General features: G+C 40.7%; 1 protein-coding gene across 2 annotated transcripts in view; it reads left to right on the forward strand.

Annotated features, from left to right (window-relative positions):
* The first annotated feature begins 910 nt into the window (after nt 1-910).
* The window catches only part of LOC138843658 (uncharacterized), a 72,957-nt gene continuing 53,717 nt past the window's right edge, over nt 911-20,150 (forward strand). Inside the window, exons 1-4 of one of the 2 annotated variants that reach the window (XM_089304592.1) lie at nt 911-1,024; nt 3,250-3,441; nt 4,406-4,618; nt 6,100-6,198. In XM_089304592.1, coding sequence (XP_089160718.1) covers nt 961-1,024; nt 3,250-3,441; nt 4,406-4,618; nt 6,100-6,110 — 480 coding nt within the window. In that variant the 5' untranslated portion in view covers nt 911-960 and the 3' untranslated portion in view covers nt 6,111-6,198. Of the gene's footprint in view, nt 1,025-3,249; nt 3,442-4,405; nt 4,619-6,099; nt 6,199-20,150 lie in introns of those variants that run through there. The other variant, XM_089304591.1, reaches the window with a different exon arrangement.

Below are 20,150 nucleotides of genomic sequence, written 5' to 3' on the forward strand. Positions count from 1 at the left end.
CCTGAGTTCTGCAATACCCACGTTCCATACACAGGGATAGAACCACAGAATCATGAAAACCTGTCACTGGGGCCAGTGCTGTGGCACAGTAGGTTGATCCACACCTTTGGCACCAGCATCTCATAAGGATACTAGTTCTAGTCCTGGCTGCTCCTCTCCAATCTAGCTCTCTGCTATGCCTGCGAAGACACCAGAACATGGCCCAAGTGCTTAGAACCCTGCAACCACATGGGACACCCAGAAGTGCTCCTGGATCCTGACTCCTGGCTTCCGATCAGCGCAGCTCTGGCCATTGTGGCCTTTTCGGGAGTGAACCAGCAGATGGAAGACCCCTCTATCTCTCCCTCTCACTGTCTGTAACTCTACCTCTCAAAAATAAATAAATAACATCTTAAAAACAAATTATCACCATGTGTGCCCAACAGCCTTGTCCTCAACATTGCAGAATAAAATAAAAATGACCTTAAAATTAGCTAAATATGACACACATTTCCTCAGTGACAGAATTATGACAATAGCCGAAAGTATCGATCACTTTCCTTCTGCCTGTAGAATTCCTGCCAACATGTACCAAGAGACACATACACAAAACAAAGGAAAGACAGTGTCACGGTCTCACAGAACATACTGAACATCAAATGATGACCAAAGTTCAGTTGTAATCTGGATGCTGAGTGTTTGGACCCTGTGTCTGAAAAACTTTGCCCAGGTCACAAGTTGTACCTTTTAAACCTTAAACACTGACATCCTCCACCCAACCCCATCCTGCTGGGCTCTGATCCAAAAGAGAAGTAAGGGATATGGATGACGGGATGTGAGCAGAGTTAGCCTGTTACGTCGGGAGGGGAGGTGCACCCAGTGTGGAGCTCAAAGATGCCCTTGTTCTGCTCCTCTGTATAAAGGGAGCTGCCCCAAGTCTCCCAGCACACACTTGGGAGCCGCTCCAGAGACTCCTCCAAGATGCTGCTGACCCTGCTCGCAGTGGCCCTGCTGGCCCTGAGCTCAATTCAGAGCATAAGTGCAGGTATGGAAAAACAGAGGGGAAGGGGTGCTGTGACTCTGCTTGGTGCTTAGGGGAACAGTGCAGATGGAAAGGAAGAGAAAGGGGTGTGTGATGAAAAGAAGAATAGGTTTTCACACTTGTCACTTTGATATAAGTGCTCTTGCATCCTCATTGCATGATAAGGACTTATACTTTACGTAGAGTAAAATCGGAACACACTAAAGAATTCAACCCCAAAACTGAAAAAGTAAGTTTTTCATCTGTTAAAAGATCTCCCTGACTGTGCTGTGAAGGATAAGCAAGAGGATAGCAAGACTGATACAGCACAGGCACTTACACTCATGAAGACATTCTAGCAATCAACAGACAGTAAATGACAGTACACTTGCAGTAGAGTGGATCTGTCCTATTAATGAACTACGCACACAACAGAGCTATTTCATTAAGAAAGAACCAGATTCTACATGTGGCTCTCTACACATACTAAACACAAGGATCAGTACTCAGTCTTCTGATATTTTTTCAACCAACTGAATATTTCATCACACTCTGAATGCCATCTCAATGACAGTAGTCAAATGCTATCCCTGGTTATCCCTGGTGACAAACATTGTTAAAGAAAGTACTGAGTGGCCAGTGCTGCAGCTCACTAGGCTAATGCTCCGCCAGCGGCGCCAGCACCCTGGGTTCTAGTCCCGGTTGGGGCGCCAGATTCTGTCCCAGTTGCTCCTCTTCTAATCTAGCTCTCTGTTGTGGCCCGGGAAGGCAGTGGAGGATGGCCCAAGTGCTTGGGCCCGGCACCCACATGGGAGACCAGGAGGAAGCACCTGGCTCCTGACTTTGGATTAGCGCAGCATGCCGGCCGTAGTGGCATTTTGGGCGGTGAACCAATGGAAAGAAGACCTTTCTCGCTGTCTCTCTCTCTCACTGTCTAACTCTGCCTCTCCAAAAAAAAAAAAAAAAATGAAAGAAAGAAAGAACGAACGAAAGAACGAACTCAGTGAGGACATTAGTTGAATATCCCAGAATATATTGCCTAAAATAGCAGTGAGGATGAGAGATAACAGGGAAGACAAAACAGAGCTTTTGCATCAGCAGGTCCTAGTTAATCCTCACCCAAGAAACAGCCCTGCCACTACCTGCCCCTTTGCAACAGCAGAACAGAGAGTGGGTAGAGATGAATCCTAAGGGATGTTCAAGCTTTGGTAAGAGGGACCGGCTCATATAGCACAACGGCCAGCCACCAGAGATCTAGACTTAACCAGACTTTCTTGTGTGTTTCTCCAACTACATGACAGTTATGAAGATTATCTCAGCATAAATTCAGGTAAAGCACACAATCAATTCCTATTGAATATTCAAATAACATTTTTCACCAGTAATATTTATTTGCCACTGACTTCATAACATCAATTTTTATATGGCTTAATGGATTTACAAGGCCTAAATTTATATGCAAGCCATCCACAAACTTGATTCAGGACAATGAACAAGGCCACCAAGTAGAATACCAGTGATTTCAGACTCTGTTACAGCAGCTCTAAACCAGTTCAGCCAGGCCCAGCATACCTCCTGACAGCTAACAGACTACTGAGTCCTGTACAATCGCTCTTCCTCCATTTCTCTGAGTCCCAGTTAGTTTCCCTTCCTCCAGTGTTTCCCTCGAAGGCACCTGGCTTCCAGGAGAAACACAAAGAAAGCAGTGACTCAGTCCCATTTCCCCTGGTTGTGCAGTCCGTGGGGTCCCCCAGCTGAAGCAACTTTAAAAAGCAATTCAGTGAATCCTGTCTGGCACATCACGCTGTCTTTCTCTTCTCTCTCTTCCTATTTCTCAACATGTGTCTGAGACCTGAGAAACAAACCCTATTTTCAACACAGGACTCAAGAACTCAAACTAGGAGGAAAATCTCTCAAGTTGTACAAATAGCTCATAGTAAAAACTGCAATATAAATGATGTTTGCTACCAGCTATACATGGAGTTACTCTCGATGATTCTAAGGTATCCCAGTGCTCCCCGGTGGCCCTAATGTTAAACAACATACTTTTGTGAGAAGCAAAGAAATGAGCCTTCCATGACCTCAGTGTGTTCCTAAGAGGAGTGGTTCACAAGGAAGCAGTGTGGATGAGGGAATGTGGCAGGGGGATACAAGTTTGCAGAGTAAGTGACATGTGAACAGCTCAGGGGGTGACAATGAACGGCAATCTTCAGTCACTAAACTCTTCTATTCCTGTATGACCCATGCAGAGTATGAGAACCTAGACGAGAGCCTAGCTGCAACACAGAACGATGATGACAGCCAAGAAGATCGTCCACAGCACAGACCACCACATCCAGGAGGCCACCACAACCAAACTCGCCCACCTCCTCATGGAAACCACCAGCGACCACCACCTCCACAGAAGGGCACTAAACCCCCTCCTCCAGAAAAGGACGAAGGTCAGACTTAGGACAGATCTTCAGGAGGGGAATAGCCCAGGACCTCTGGGGAGCAATAAGAACAACCTGAACTAGGAGGCCAACAGCATGTACCCCAAAAAGGAGGCCAGTCAGGTTCACCCTAAAAAGGAGGCAGAAAGGAAGAGGATCCAACAAGGGGGGCCCACAAGGAGCAAACCAACTGGGAGGACACAAAAAGCTGCACAAGGAGATGGTGGGCCCCACAGGCCACCAAGTACAATACCAGTGACTTCAGACTCAGGTACAGCAGCTCTAAACCAGTTCAGCCAGGCCTAGCATACCTGCTGACAGCTAACAGACTACTCAGTCCTGTACAATCTCTCTTCCTCCATTTCTCTGAGTCCCAGTTAGTTTCCCTTCCTCCAGTGTTTCCCTCGAAGGCACCTGGCTTCCAGGAGAAACACAAAGAAAGCAGTGACTCAGTCCCATTTCCCCTGGTTGTGCAGTCCGTGGGGTCCCCCAGCTGAAGCAACTTTAAAAAGCAATTCAGTGAATCCTGTCTGGCACATCACGCTGTCTTTCTCTTCTCTCTCTTCCTATTTCTCCACATGTGTCTGAGACCTGAGAAACAAACCCTATTTTCAACACAGGACTCAAGAACTCAAACTAGGAGGAAAATCTCTCAAGTTGTACAAATAGCTCATAGTAAAAACTGCAATATAAATGATGTTTGCTACCAGCTATACATGATTCTAAGGTATCCCAGTGCTCCCCGGTGGCCCTAATGTTAAACAACATACTTTTGTGAGAAGCAAAGAAATGAGCCTTCCATGACCTCAGTGTGTTCCTAAGAGGAGTGGTTCACAAGGAAGCAGTGTGGATGAGGGAATGTGGCAGGGGGATACAAGTTTGCAGAGTAAGTGACATGTGAACAGCTCAGGGGGTGACAATGAACGGCAATCTTCAGTCACTAAACTCTTCTATTCCTGTATGACCCATGCAGAGTATGAGAACCTAGACGAGAGCCTAGCTGCAACACAGAACGATGATGACAGCCAAGAAGATCGTCCACAGCACAGACCACCACGTCCAGGAGGCCACCACAACCAAACTCGCCCACCTCCTCATGGAAACCACCACCGACCACCACCTCCACAGAAGGGCACACGACCTCCACCGAAGGGCACTAAACCCCCTCCTCCAGAAAAGGAAGAAGGTTAGCCATAATGACCTTCGGGAAAGGCTGTCCAGATACCTCTAGAAAGCAAAAAAACAACTGAACATGGGGGCCAACTCCAATAAAGAATCAAAAGGGGTCACCCTAAAAAGAAGCAAAAAGGGAGTATCCAAAAAATGCCCACAGGGAGCAACCCACCGTGGTAGGGGTGGGCACAGGGAGCAGCCCAACAGTGAGCACCCCAACAAGGAGGCCAAAGAGGAACACAATCACCTTTTCAAGGAACTAGAGCAAAGCCTTCCCCTAGATAAGCACCCCAATCATTATATAAGTCAATGACACGTAAAAGTCAAGTTCATTCTCCATCAAACCCTAATGTTTTTTCCTTCTCTAACTAAAGTATGCCATGAATCTACCTGAAGTGTATTGAAATGATTTAATCCTGGGCTCTACTTTTAAGATTTCTACTCAGATATTCTAAAATAGCATGGCAAGATGCTGTTATTTAATAAGATCTCCAGGGATTCTGAATTTGAGAATGGTTGCCACAAAATTTTCTTTTATAACAATGAATATTTTTCTGAGATTATGTTGCTAATGTGGACATACAGTAGAATTCTTCCTTTGGTCTTCTGCCTCCTGGGCTCAGACTCAATGACTTCCCTTCAAAGGTCTACTAGAGCACACTATGTTCTTGCCTGTTCCATATGAGAACTATCAGGTCCATTATTGCAGATAAATAACATCTTCTCTGAATGCCGTTAAAAGTTATCTAGATTTTTATTCTACTACTAAGTTAATCTCTATTCTAGGTTTAAAAATTCAGCATAAAGGCATGATCTTAAGTCATTTATCTTAAAAGCATATATCATTCTACTTACACATATCACAAGCCAAAGAACACAAAAAATAACATTTTTAAATATCCTTATGGATATATATATTTCCATATAAACAAAAAGCGATCGTTCTTCACAAGCAGTATTATACCAAATATACCAAGTTGTGCTTTTCTCATGTCCAATAATATATTTATTATACAATGTAAATATCTGTTCACAGATGTATGTAGATGTATATAGATATGGGCAGTTTTCTGATGTGATTGTTCTGTTGGGCCTTTTTTTTTCACATAGCATATTTTCCCATTGTATGCTATACCAGAATTTCCTTAAGGAACATCATGTCAGTGTACTGCACTGGTTTTCTCCCTTTCAGATGATATAATATGTTGCACTGACCATGTTTGTAAAATTTCCTAAACTTTTCAACACCAATCAAATGATAACAGTAAAAAAAATCTCTTTCTTCATCTTGTAAAGGATAATTTAGAACACCTGAGCTGTTAGGTGCACAGAAAGAGTAAATGCAGACTACTGTCAACAGAATGGACCTAAGTTTGAAAGGGAGAGAAGGCAGGCCCTCACCTACCTCGTTTCAGTAAAGCTAATTAGGGATCCTCATCTTCTTCCCCTCTCAAGTCCCCTCAACAAACTTTCTTCTTTGTTTCTTTGTTTCAGAAAGTGAATAAGAAGATAATGTCCTTTAAGATCCATGACTTTGGAACCATGATGTGACAACCCTATGTTCCAAGTACCAATAAAATAATCAGCATGCAATTTCTCATGGCCCTCGTCTCTGATTTTGGTTATCTGTGAATCTCTCACTTACAGGACATGAACACAATGGGACAGCATTCAGGACCCCTTCCCACTGATGTTTCCAGCAAAGTTAGTTTCTCCTTTATGGAATCAAATCAACTCTCAAATGAAATAATTCTCTTGTTTCTCCCCTTCCCTGGATTCTACACCACCACAAACGAAAATTCTCATCATTTTCACATTTCAGTAATTTTATGGAAACAGGGAGAATATAATGGAATGGAGGAAGATGCTGAACTAAAGAAATCCCTATCGTTCCCAAAATAATAGATCCTGGGTCCTGCAGCAATTAATTTGGATCTGGGCCTCATCTTCCTAGGACACACCCTGCCCCATTGCTTCCTAAATATTATTCTATTCTCTCTATATGCATCCCCACCATTCTTAAACAAATTGTGGGTGCAGTGGCTAGGTTTTATGAAGGAGACAGAATTAAAGATCTAAAACTATGACCTGACATCATCAAATTATTAGGGAACATTGGAGAAACCATGCAAGATATAGGCACAGTCAAAGACTTCTTGGAAAAGACCCCAGAGGCACAGGCAGTCAAAGCCAAAATTAACTATTGGGATTACATCAAATTGAGAAGTTTCTGTACAACAAAGGAAACAGTCAGGAAAGTGAAGAGGCAACAGATAGAATGGGAAAAATATTGGCAAATTATTCAACTGAGCAAGGATTAATAACCAGAATCTAAAAGAGATCAAGACTCTGCAACAACAAAACAAACAACATACTTAAGAGATGGGCCAAGGACCTCAATAGACATTTTTCAAAAGAGGAAATCCAAATGGCCAACAGGCACATGAAAAAATGCTCAGGATCACTAGCCATCAGGGAAATGCAAATCAAAAGCACAATGAGGTTTCACCTCACCCCGGTTAGAATGGCTCACATACAGAAATCTACCAACAACAGATGCTGGCGAGGATGTGGGGAAAAAGGGACACTAACTCACTGTTGGTGGGAATGCAAACTGGTCAAGCCACTATGGAAGACAGTTTGGAGATTCTCAGAAACCTGAATATAGCCCTACTACATGACCCAGCCATCCCATTCCTCAGAATTACAAAAAGGAAATTACATTGGCAAATAAAAGAGCTATCTGCACCTCAATGCTTATTGCAGCTCAATTCACAATAGCTAAGACATGGAATCAACCTAAATGCTCATAAACAGAAGGCTGGATAAAGAAATTATGGGATATGTGCTGTATGGAATACTATAGAGCCATAAAGAACAATGAAATCCAGTCACTTGCAACAAAATGGATGAATCTGGAAAACATCATGCTGAGTGAAATAAGCCAGTCCTAAAGGGACAAATATATGTCTTCCCTGATCTGTGACAACTAACTGAGCACCTAAAAGGAAACATGTAGAGGTAAAACAGACACTATAAGAAACAATGACTTGATCAGTCTTTGTCCTGACTGTTAAGGAACAGCTTACTATTTATCTTTTTAGTATTTTCTTGTTCTACTTAATACCATTGGTTGAACTGTTTAATTAACACACAATTATTCTTTTTTTTTTTTTGACAGGCAGAGTGGACAGTGAGAGAGAGAGACAGAGAGAAAGGTCTTCCTTTGCCGTTGGTTCACCCTCCAATGGCCGTCGCGGCCAGCGCGCTGTGGCCGGCACACCACGCTGATCGGATGGCAGGAGCCAGGTACTTATCCTGGTCTCCCATGCGGGTGCAGGGCCAAGTACTTGGGCCATCCTCCACTGCACTCCCTGGCCACAGCAAAGAGCTGGTCTGGAAGAGGGGCAACCGGGACAGAATCCAGCACCCCAACCGGGACTAGAACCCGGGGTGCCAGCGCCGCAAGGCGGAGGATTAGCCTAGTGAGCCACGGCGCTGGCTAACACACAATTGTTCTTAGGAGTCTAAATTCAGCTGAAAATTTATCCCTGTTAAAAATAAGAGAGAAAGGCCAGCACCGCGGCTCAACAGGCTAAGGCTCCATATCAATTAATAGATCTTTTCCATGATTTCTTGCTGATGTTCATTTTTTTAAGTTTGACTTATTTATTAGAAAGACAGAGGTACAAGGGGATAGAGGCAGGTGAGAAAGAGAAAGAGAGAGAAATCTGATGTGCTCCCCAAATGGCTGCAACAGTTGGGGGTGAGACTGCAGCCAGGAGCCTGGAACTCCATCTGGGCCCTCCCACGTGGGTTTTAGCACTTTAGCCATCTTCCACTGCTTTCCAGGTACATTAGCACAGAGCTGGATCAGAAGTGCAGCAGCTAGGACTCATACCAGTGCTCAGATGGGATGCCAGCATCTCAGACTAAGGCTTAAATACCCACTGTACCACAACACCGACCCCGCTGTTGCTCATTGGTTCTTTTTGTTTGTGTTTACAGTTGTATACTATTGCATCATAGGACTGTGTTATGTTTTCTTTAACAAACACCCTATCAATGCACACTTAGGCTGGCTTAAGTTTTTCATTATTACGGGATATGTTGCAGTAAGCATCACTGTAAATATATCCTTGAACATTTTCAATATCAACTAAAAGATAAGCAATCTAAGATGAGTCTACTTTTTTTCATTTGTAAAACACAATTTGCAAGATGTGATCTGCTAGGTGCATGTTAGAGTGAACAAGGAGGTATGAAGACAGAAAAGGGGGACGGTGAAGTAGAATGCGCAGGGATGGTGGTTTCTGTATTTACTTCATTAAAACCAACAGGGATCCACAATTTTCTGCCAAGATGAATCCTCCCTATGAACATCTTGTTTGTTTGTCTCTTTCAGAAAGTGAATAAGATGATAACAAGAAGACTTCCTTCAGAACATTGGAACAATGTTGGCATAATTCTGTCTTCCAAGTACCAATAAAATAATTAGCATGCAGTTTGTGGTTTTCTATGTCTCTGCTTTGAGTGGTTGTGAACTTTAAGCTTGAAGGCTGTGAACAAACTGTAAGCGCACCTAGGACCCCATTCACATTGATTAGACCAGCACATTTTCCTCCTCATTATCACCAAAGGCAACTTCTAGGCAAAAGAGTTCCCTTATTCCCCATCTTCCATGTAATCCACAATACAAATACAATTCTTAAAGATATGTGTTTATTTATTTATGTGAGAGACAGGCAGACACACACACAGAGGGAGAGCTCCCAACTTCTGGTTCACTCCCTGAGTGCCACTTGGCCAGCTCAGGGGAGGGTCAGAAACAGGTCTCCCCCACAAGGGGCAGGGACTCAACTACTTAACTTAAGCTGTTACTTGCTACCACCCAGAGTGTGCCTTAGAAGGAAGCTAGAAATGGCAGTGGAGATGATACTCAAACCCAAGCACCCCAAATGGGACATAGGCATCACAGATAGTGATTTAACTGCGAGACCAAAAAACTGCCCCAAGAAATGAAAGAGTTAAAATTAGTTTCAGATTTTTTCTTGATATTCTTGTGATTATCGAAGAAAGAAGAAAATAGTTTTAAAATGTGAGGAAGATACAGAGACTAGGCAATCCCTAATATATCCTAAATAATTAATCCTTATTTCTAAGGAAATTAATGTTTTACGTCTCTTCTGGCTAGAGCTCATTCATGCTTCTCCCTATTTTATCAGTGCTCAACTTCACCTCTCCCTATTTCCTCCACAGTTTTTTATGAAAACCTGAGTAAATTTCATAATACAGGCAGCATCACGTGTGTAAGGAATTTAGAGCCCTTCAGAGATAAAATAAGGTCTACCTTTTTTTTTCTTACTAGATCTGCGCTCTCAGTAAGACAACATAATCACCAAAATTATGAAGATAATATTGTAACAATACACACTAGATATTTACGTAGTCTAGACAATTTCTTAGACACATCTAAATAACATGTGCCTGAGGAATTCCAAGAAGTTTACAGCTGGGTGGTTGATGTAGCAGTCAGGATTCCACTTGAGCTGTCAGCATCCCATAGTGGAATGACTAGGCTTGAGTCCACCTCTGCTCCCAGCCCTGTTAATGTGCATTCTAGGAGGCAGAAGGTGATGGCTCAAGTTCTTGGGTCTCTACCACTCACAGAAAGATCTGGATTGAAATGTGGCTTCATGGCCTAGCTCCAGCTGTCACAATCATTTGGGAAGTGAACCAATAGATAGAAGATCTCTCTATGTGTATCTTTGCCTCTCTGCCTTTCAAATATGTACAAACAAATAAATTGGAAATTTTGTTTAAAGAAGTTTAAGCATCATTTCTTCTTCTTCACATAAGCTAACATACCAAGTAAGTCTAATTTGTGCAGCATCTTTCTTTTCATGAGGAGAGGAGTGTCTTGGAGATATTCTAAGAGCCTACTGAAAGCTATCACAAACATTTTAAGGTCAAGAATACTCCATTTAGAATTTCATGTTGAGGATACGGCATTGTGGCACTGAGGAGGAAGCCAATGCCTGCAATGCCACTGCAATGCCAGCATCCTGTCTGCTCTGCTTCCTATCCAGTTCCTTGCTAATGTGCCTAGAAAAGTAGCAAAGGATGGCACAAATACTTGGGTCCTGATACCCACATGGGAGAGCCAGATGGAGTTCTAGGCCCCTAGCTTTGGCTTGTTCCAGACCCTGCATTGCAGCCATTTGTGGAGTTAAGCAGCTAATGGAAGATATCTCTAACTCTACCTTTAAATAAATAAATAAACCTTATCAAAAACAGAATTTTTCTTTGAGAGACTAACACATAAAGCGGGGGTGGGGGGAGTAAACACTTGACCCTGGGGTTAAGACGCTAGTTAAGGGACCTACATCTCTTATCAGAGTGCCTGGGGATTCAATACTCAGCCCCAGTTCCCAATTCCAGCTGCCTATCAATACATACCCTGTAAATCAGGGTGACAGCTCAAATAGTTAGGTCTCTGCCATCCATGCAGGGGACCTACATAGAATTCCCTGCTCTTGGCTTCACCATAGCACATCTTTGGTTTTTGAGTGCATTTGGGAAGAGAAACAGCAAATGTAGCAGGTGGGAGCTTTCTTGTTCTTGCTATCTAATAAAAAAAATTAATTAATTTTTTAAAAGTTTAAACCAAAAGGTTAAAAAGGTTATAAATAATTGAACGGGATCACTATGTAAAACCATAACAAAGGGACAAAATTACTTAAAGGCAAATAGAGAGAAACAGTGGTCAGAGAAATCCAAAATGGCAGAACAGGAAGAAGCCATACTGACTTCAGCCACAGAATGATAACAGAAAAACAAAGGAAGGACCACATATTCCAGATACTGATTGAGAGAAATTTCTGGTCCCTTTGAGAGTGAACCAAGGGATGGACGACCTTTTTCTCTCTCTTTGTCTATAACTCTGGCTCTTTAAAAAAAAAAAAAAAACAGTTGGAGAGGTATCAAATGCCTAATTTAACAATGCATCTCCAAGACCTTACAAAAAAAGAACCACACCCAAAATTAGTAAGTGGAAATAATAAAACTTAGAGAATACAATTAGGTTTTTGAAAACCAGTGGCCCAACTAAGCAAGAAAAAAGGGAGAACAGTCAAATTAATAAAATCCAAGCTGAAAAAGATGCTGTTAAAACAGACAACCAAAGAAATACAAAGGATCACTAGAAATTATTATGAACATATACATGCCAAAACTTGAAAGATTTAGATGAAATGCAGATGTCTGGACACATATAACTGGCCAAAGTTGAGGCACGAAGACATAGAAAACCTCAATAGACCAATAGCAAGGGCTGGGACTAGATCAGTAATAAAGAGCCTCCCAAGAAAGAAAAGTCTAGGAATGGATGGCTTCACTGCTGAATCTACCAAACTTAAAGAATACTAGTTCTTCTCAAACTACTTAAAAGAACCAATAGAGAGGGAACCCTTCCAAATTCATTTGATGATGCCAGCATTACCTATTCTAAAACCACAAAAAAATACAATAAAAAAAAGAGAAGTAGGGTCCAGTGCTGTGGCGTAGCAGGTAAAACTGCCGCCTGCAGGGCCAGCATTTCATAACGCTATCAGTTCAAGTCCCAGCTGCACCACTTCTGATCCAGCTCTTTGCTACAGCCTGGGAAGGCAGGGGAAGATGGCCCAAGTCCTTGGGCCCCTGAACATGTGTGGGAGATCCAGAAGAAGCTCCTGGCTCCTGGCTTCAGATCAACCAAGCTCTCCAGCTGTTGCAGCCATTTGGAATAAACTTCACCAAGGACATCAAAGATCTCTACAATGAAAATTATAAAACATTAAGAAAAGAAATAGAAGACCTTGAAGACATGAGAAAATCTTCCATGTTCACAGAATGAAATAATTATGTCATCAAAATGTTCATACTATCACTTCTCAGCCTTTTGGCTAAGATCAAATGCAAAATGTCCATACTAGGGGCCAGCACTAGTGGGTAAAGTTGCCGCCTACAGTGCTGGCAACCCACATAGCCGTTGCTTCAAATTGCATCTGCTCCACTTCAAATACAGCTCTCTGCTATAGTCTGGGAAAGCAGTAGAATACAGCCAAAGTCCTTGGGCCCCTGCACTCAAAAGGAAGATCTGTAAGAAGCTTGTAGCCCCTGGCTTTGGATCAGTTCAGCTCTGGATATTTTGGCCATTTGGGAAGTGAATGAGCAGATGAAAGACTTTCTCTCTCTCTGTCTCTCTCTCTCACTCTCACTCTCTCTCTCTCTCTCAGTCTCTCTCTCTCTCTCTCTCTCTCTCTCTCTCTTCTGCCTCTCTGTAACTCTTTCTAGTAAATAAAAAAACAAACAAAAAACCAGTCCATACTACCCAAAGCAACTTGCAAACTCAATGCAATCCCAATCAAAATTGCAAAGATATTCTTCACAAACTAGGAAAAAGAATTGTCAAATTAATATGGGAACACAAAAGAATCTGAAGAGCCAAAGCTTTCTTATATAGAAACAAAACAGCTAGAAGATTACAATATCCAATTTCAAGAAATAGTGAAGGACTACTATAATCAAAACAACTTAATACTGTCATAAATGTAAGACATGTAGGCCAACGGAACACAACAGAACCTACTTAAATTAACTCATACATCTAGAATCAACTACTATATGAAAAATTACCTAAGGGGTAGGCACTGTGGCATAGTGGGTTAAGCCTCCACCTGTGGTGCCGACATCCCATATAGATTGAGTCCCAGCTGCTCCACTTCTGATCCAAATCCCTGTTAATATACCTGGGAGATCAGTAGAAAATGGCCCAAGTGCTAGGGCTCCTGCACAAACATGGGAGACCTAGAAGAAGCTCCTGACTCCTGGTTTTGGATAGGATCAGATAGGGCTGTTGCAGTCACTCTGGAGTGAACCAATGGAAGGAAGACCTCCCTCTCTGTCTTTCCCTCTCTCTGTCTGTAACTCTGCCTCTCGAATAAATAAAATAAATCTTTTTTTGTACAGGCAGAGTTAGACAGTGAGAGAGAGAGACAGAGAGAAAGGTCTTCCTTTTTCCGTTGGTTCACCCCCAAAGTGGCCACTACGGTCGGCGTGTTGCGGCCGACGTGCTGCACTGATCCGAAGCCAGGAGCCAAGTGCCTCATCCCAGTCTCCCAGGTGGGTGCAGGGCCCAAGGACCTGGGCCATCCTCCACTGCACTCCCAGGCCACAGCAAAGAGCTGGATTGTAAGAGGAGCAACCGGGACAGAATCTGGCACCCCAACCGGGACTAGAACCTGGGGTGCCAGCGCCGCAGGCAGAGGATTAGCCTAGTGAGCCATGACACCTGCCAAAATAAATCTTTAAAAAATGAAAAATGAGCTAAAAATCATTTCCTGGATAAACGAAAGTCTCTTCAACAAACGATTTGGGAAGTTGGATTTCTTCTTGCATAGGTTTACAACAAGACCTCTATTGTACACCCTACAATAAAATAATTTCAAAACAGGTCAAGGATCTGAACATAAAACCTGAAACCATCTAACAGCCAGGAGAAAATATAGAACACTGTAAGACATTGGCCTAGGCATGCTTGAGGAGGACCCTAAAACAATAATTAGCAAAAATAGACAAATGGGATTGCATAAAGCCAACAAGTTTCTGAAAAGCAAAAGCAGTGTTAAAGGGGAAGTTCATACCAATCAGTGCCTACATGAAGAAACTGGAAAGGTACCAAATAAATGAGCTGTCAATGCATCTCAAGGACTGAGAATATCAACAACAAACCAAACTCAAAACTAGGAGGAGGAAAGAAATAGAGGAGAAATTTTAAAAAGTGAAACCAAAAAATTCAGTGAAATAAAAAGGTGGGTTTTTTGAAAACATAAACAAAATCAATATATCATTGGCAAAACTATCAAAAAAAAGGAGGGAGAAGACCCAAATCAATAAAATCAGAGATGAAAAAGGAAATATAACAGACACCACAGAAATAAAAAGAAACATCAGAAATTACTACATTACGACAAAGAAATGTATAACAACAAACCAGGAAACCTAGAAGAATGGATAAATTCCTGAACACAGACAACCTACCTAAGTTCAGACAGTAATAAAGACCCTCCCCCCCCCAAAAAAAAAAAAAAAAGCCAGGACCAGATGGTTTCACTGCTGAATTTGGCCAGACATTTCAAGAACTAACTCCAATTCTTCTTAAGCTATTCAAAACAATTGAAAGGGAAGGAATCCTCACAACTTCATTCTATCGAGCCAGCATCACCTTAATTCCTAAAACTGAAAAAGATGCAACAAAGAGAACCATAGACTAATTTCCCTGATGAACATCAACACAAAAATCCTCAACAAATACTAGCTAATGAAATCCAACAACACTTGATTATAATGATAGGACTAAGAACCAAAGGGATCAAATAAACAAGAATAGTGTCTGCAAATACTAGCTGATAGAATCAAAAAGGGAGAGAATGATCCAACATGGGAAGTGAGATACACAGCAGACCCATAGAATGGCAGATGTCCTAAACAGCACTCTGGCCTCAGAATCAGCCCTTAAGGCATGCGGATCCGGCTGAAAAGCCCATCAGAGGATTTTAGGCATGGAAAGCCAAGACACTCTGGAAAAAAAAAAAAAAAAACCTAACTGAAAGATCTCCGTGAGTGAGATCCCAGTGGAAAGAATGGGTCATCAAAGAAGGAGGTACCTTTCTCTGAAGGGAGGAGAGAACTTCCACTTTGACCATGGCCTTGTCTAAAAATGATCAGAGTCAGTGAACTCAGGGGGCTTCCATAGCCTTGGCAGCTCATGACAAGAGCCTAGGGTGATGACTGATGCCATAAACAAGAGTGTCAATTTGTTAAGTCAACAACAGGAGTCACTGTGCACTTACTCCTCATGTAGGATCTCTGTCCTTAGTGTGCTGTACATTGAGATTTAATGCTATAACTAGTACTCAAACAGTATTTTTCACTTTATGTTTCTGTGTGGGAGCAAACTTTTGAAATCTTTACTTAATGTATGCTAAACTGATCTTCTGTATATAAAGAGAAACGAAAATGAATCTTGATGTGAATGGAAGGGGAGAGGGATTGGGAAAGGGGAGGGTTGTGGGTGGGAGGGACATTATGGGGGGGAAGCCATTGTAATCCATAAGCGGTACTTTGGAAATTTATATTCATTAAATAAAAGTTTTAAAAAAATAAAAATAAAAATAAAGAAATCCAACAACACAACAGAAAGATCATTTACCAGGACCAAGGGGGATTTATCCCTGGTATACAGAGATGTTCAACATTCGCAAATCAATCAATGTGATACATCACGTTAACAAACTGAAGAACAAAAATCATATGCTTATCTCAACAGAGGCAGAGAAAGCATTTGATAAAATATAGCACCCTTTCATGATGAAAACTCTAAGCAAATTGGGTATAGAAGGAACATTCTACAACATAATCAAGGCAACTTATGACAAACACATTGTCAGTATCATAGTGAATGGGGGAAAATCGGAAGCACTTGTCTTACCTGTTGAGGAACAAGTTTTTTTTCCCTCATACTATTTGTTGAGCGCGTTACATAACACAGAATTATTCATATGTATATAAAGTTTATTGAAAATATATCTTTGAACAAAATAAGAGTGGGAATAAGAGAGGGAATAGGAAAAGGGGTCTGAGTGTGGTGGGAGGACGGCCATGGTGGAAAAATCATCATGTTCCTAAAGTTGTAATTATGAAATGTATGAAGCTTGTAACTGTACAACTGTATAGTTCTGCATACATTCCTAGGGACTTACTTCTAAGGGTACAGTTTAAAAACTTGCCATGGGATGTCAAATTCCCAGAAGTGGGGGGTAAAAAAGCATTTCAAGTGTTAAAGTGATCATAGGGATAGGATTAAGTGTCAAAGTAATCATATAGATAGGATTAAGTGTTAAAGCAATCATACAGATAGGATTAAGGGTTTGGTAATAATAATAGATAGAATCATGGGCAGCAGTCCACACAGCAGACTCATAGAAAGACAATCACTTAAAGTAGCACTCTGACCTCAGAATCAGCCGTTAAGGCATTCTGGTCCAGCTGAAAAGCCCAAAAGAGCATTTCAGGCATGGAAATCCAAGACACTGTTACAAAAAGTGTCCTACATGAAGGACCTCTGTGGTGAGACCCCAGTGGAAAGAAGTAGTCTTAAAAGAAGGATGTACTTTTCTCTGAAAGGAGGAGAGAATTTCTACTTTGTATATGGCCTAGTCTAAACAGTGAAGGAGTTCGTGGATTCAAAAGGCTTCCATAGCCTAGGCGCCTCATGTCAAAAGCCTTGGGTGATCACTGATGTCATACAAAAGAGTGTTAAATGTTAAATTAGCAACAGGAGTCACTGTGCACTAACTTCCCATGCAGGACCTCTGTCCTCAATGAGTTGTATTGTGAGAATTAATAGTAAAACTTCTTCTGAAAGATGTATTTCATTTTAGTGTATTCAGTGGAGGCTATTCTTACAGCTCATAAGTTTTAGATAAGCCTAAGTGCCCAACCCCATTGCTTGTCTCCTCAGGTGCTTCCTCAATTAATGATGAAATTTGTTCTCAAAGAAAAAAGTATATTATCACAAAAATAAAAAAATAAGAAAAAAAATAGGAGGAAGGGTGGGCAAGAGAAGGTGAGGGAGGATGGGGCGAGAAGTATCATTACGTTCTTAAAACTGTATGTATGAGATACGCTAAATTTGTCCCATTTATATAAATTAAAAATTTTAATAAAAAATTTAAAGAGAAAATGTAGACATTCACTGTGGAGTATTACTAAACCGTGAAAAAGAATGAAATCCTCTCTGTCCTTAATGTGTTGCACATTGTGATTTAATGCTATAACTAGTACTCAAACAGTATTTTTCACTTTGTGTTTCTTGTGGGTGCAAACTGTTGAAATCTTTACTTAATATATGCTAAGCTGATCTTCTGTATATAAAGAGAATTGAAAATGAATCTTGATGTGAATGGAAGGGGGGAGGGAGAGGGAAAGGGGAGGGTTGCGGGTGGGAGGGAAGTTATGGGGGGGGGGGCATTGTAATCCATAAGCTGTGCTTTGGAAATTTATATTCATTAAATAAAAGTTTTAAAAAAATGAAATCCTAATAAATGCAAAATTGAGTAACTGGAAATCATTAATCTAAGTGAAATAAGCCAGACTCAAAAAGACAAATATCACATGTTGATTCTTATTTGTGAGAGATAACATACAGAGAATGTAAAAATGGTGCAGGTCATATCATTTGGTAGATAGGTATATATTACTTCACTGACTCATATCATGTGTATGATAATACACCTTTCTTTCCCCCAAGTTATAAACATTATCATAAATCCTTCCATTTGTGATATTAATATATTTTTAGAAAAATATTATATATGCATATATATAATGAAGACATGAAATGAATGTGGCAAAATGTTCAAACTTATTAAACTACAAAAACAAAATCTTACAAAAGAAGTAGAAATTAAAACTTTTGTAAAAAGAAATCGATTGCTATGTTATGCTTAGTACTTTGGTTGCAAAGATAAATGCATATGTCTAAACTCATGAAGACGGACTCATTAAACGCATACATTTTTGTATATCAGTTACACATCAGCAACAGTTTAAAAGGAGTAAATGGAATAACAGTACATAGTTGCCTAGACAAGATGTTCTTGCCTCCATTCCCGTGGCCAAGTCAGGGCAAAATCTTTCCCCAGGTGACCCAAATAAGAATTAACATGGCCTGGAAAGTGGCTGAAGCTGAGAAAGCCTGGTAACCCTTTGGAAAGAAGGACATAATGGTGGATGCCAGGGTGAACTAACAACCAGAGATGGACATTAAAATCAGCATGTAACCTGCATCAAAGTTTGGTCATTTTCTTCAACTGAATCCTGTGCATTTCCTGTGATTTGATCCAAGGAAGTATGAATTCTTCTAATAAATAAGAACATTCTATCCTATCTCTCCCTCTGTGTCTGCGTCTCTCTCTGTATCCTTCTGCCCTACCTTCTTCTCTAATATTTCTTAACAGTGCTAGGATTTATAAAGTGTATGTCTCTGGAAAAATTGCTCAATCATATTAGGCTTTCATTCCTTCAATCTGAAAATAAACTCTATATAAGAAATCATCAAAAGACTAATGTAAAAACTAAATGAGATAATAAATATGACTGATCAGGATATCATTGGATACATAACCATACATTTTGAAAAGTAAATATATAATAACTATAGCATTGATCACTGAACAAAATTTGATTATCCAATGTTCTTTGGGGAGAACTAACTAGCCAATTGTTTTTTAAGTTGCAACTAAGTTCCACCACATTAAAGTTATAAAAATAATTATCAAATTGATTATAAGGTAATGTGATTCTTTTTATTTTTTAAAATGCATCTGTGTTTATTATGTTCAGATGGGCAGGCAGAGTAGGGAGTTCTAAAACAGTGAGATGGGAAAGGAAAGTAGGGGTTTTAACATTAGGAAGATAGGATATGTATTGTGAAACAACACATAAAACACATAGATTTCAGGGTACTTCAACAAAAACATGGTAAAATTAAATTTTAAATGTGTTTATTTCAGCACAAAAATGTTTTGCCAATCATACTTTTCTCATAATATGAATTTTCATGAAATTTTTGATGTCTTCTTACATACATGAATTTCAAAAATTTTACCAAAAAAAATCTTTTCAACTTTCCATGAACTTATTGAAGTACCTACATATACAGTCATGTATCACAAAATGACAGAGATGGATCATAAGAATTGTGTCAATAGGCAATTTTATTATTAAACACAATAGAATGCATTTTTTGACAGATATAGACAGTGAGAGACAGAGAAAAAGGTCTTCCTTTCCATTGGTTTACCCCCAGAATGGCTCCTACAGCCGGCGCACTGCTCCTATCCAAAGCCAGGAGCCAGGTGCTTCCTCCTGGTCTCCCATGAAGGTGCAGGGTCCAAGCACTGTAAGAGGAGCAACCGGGACAGAATCCGGCGTCCCAACTGGGACTAGAACCCAGGGTGCCAGCGCTGCAGGAGGAGGATTAGCCAAGTGAACCATGGCGCCAGCCTTTCTTTTTTTTTTTTTTAAATGAATGCATTTAAATGTATAGGCAATATGGTACAGCTAATCACACTGAGACTACATATATATGTATCCAAGTACTATATATAATACTGAAGTAACTGTAACACAACAGTGAGCATGTGTGTATTAAACCTATCTGAACATACAATGGCACAGTAAAAATGTATATAAATGACTTTAAAATATTACACATGTATAGGGAAATTACCATGATTGGCACTCACATGACTGAAGGATGCTCTGGGTAAGTCAGTGAGTGAGTGTAGAGTGATGAAAACCTTGAAGACTGCCAGATACTTTATGAATGCACATTCACTCTCAGCACAAGCTATTCATGCTGCCAATGTTCATCTATCCTGCTGAAGACAGAGTTACATTGTTGCTCCAGACAACCTAGTGCTAGGCTCTGTGTTCTATAT

Source organism: Oryctolagus cuniculus, chromosome 9, assembly GCF_051225735.1.
Source record: "Oryctolagus cuniculus isolate XC-2025 breed Fujian yellow rabbit chromosome 9, ASM5122573v1, whole genome shotgun sequence".
NCBI classification, from domain to species: domain Eukaryota; kingdom Metazoa; phylum Chordata; class Mammalia; order Lagomorpha; family Leporidae; genus Oryctolagus; species Oryctolagus cuniculus.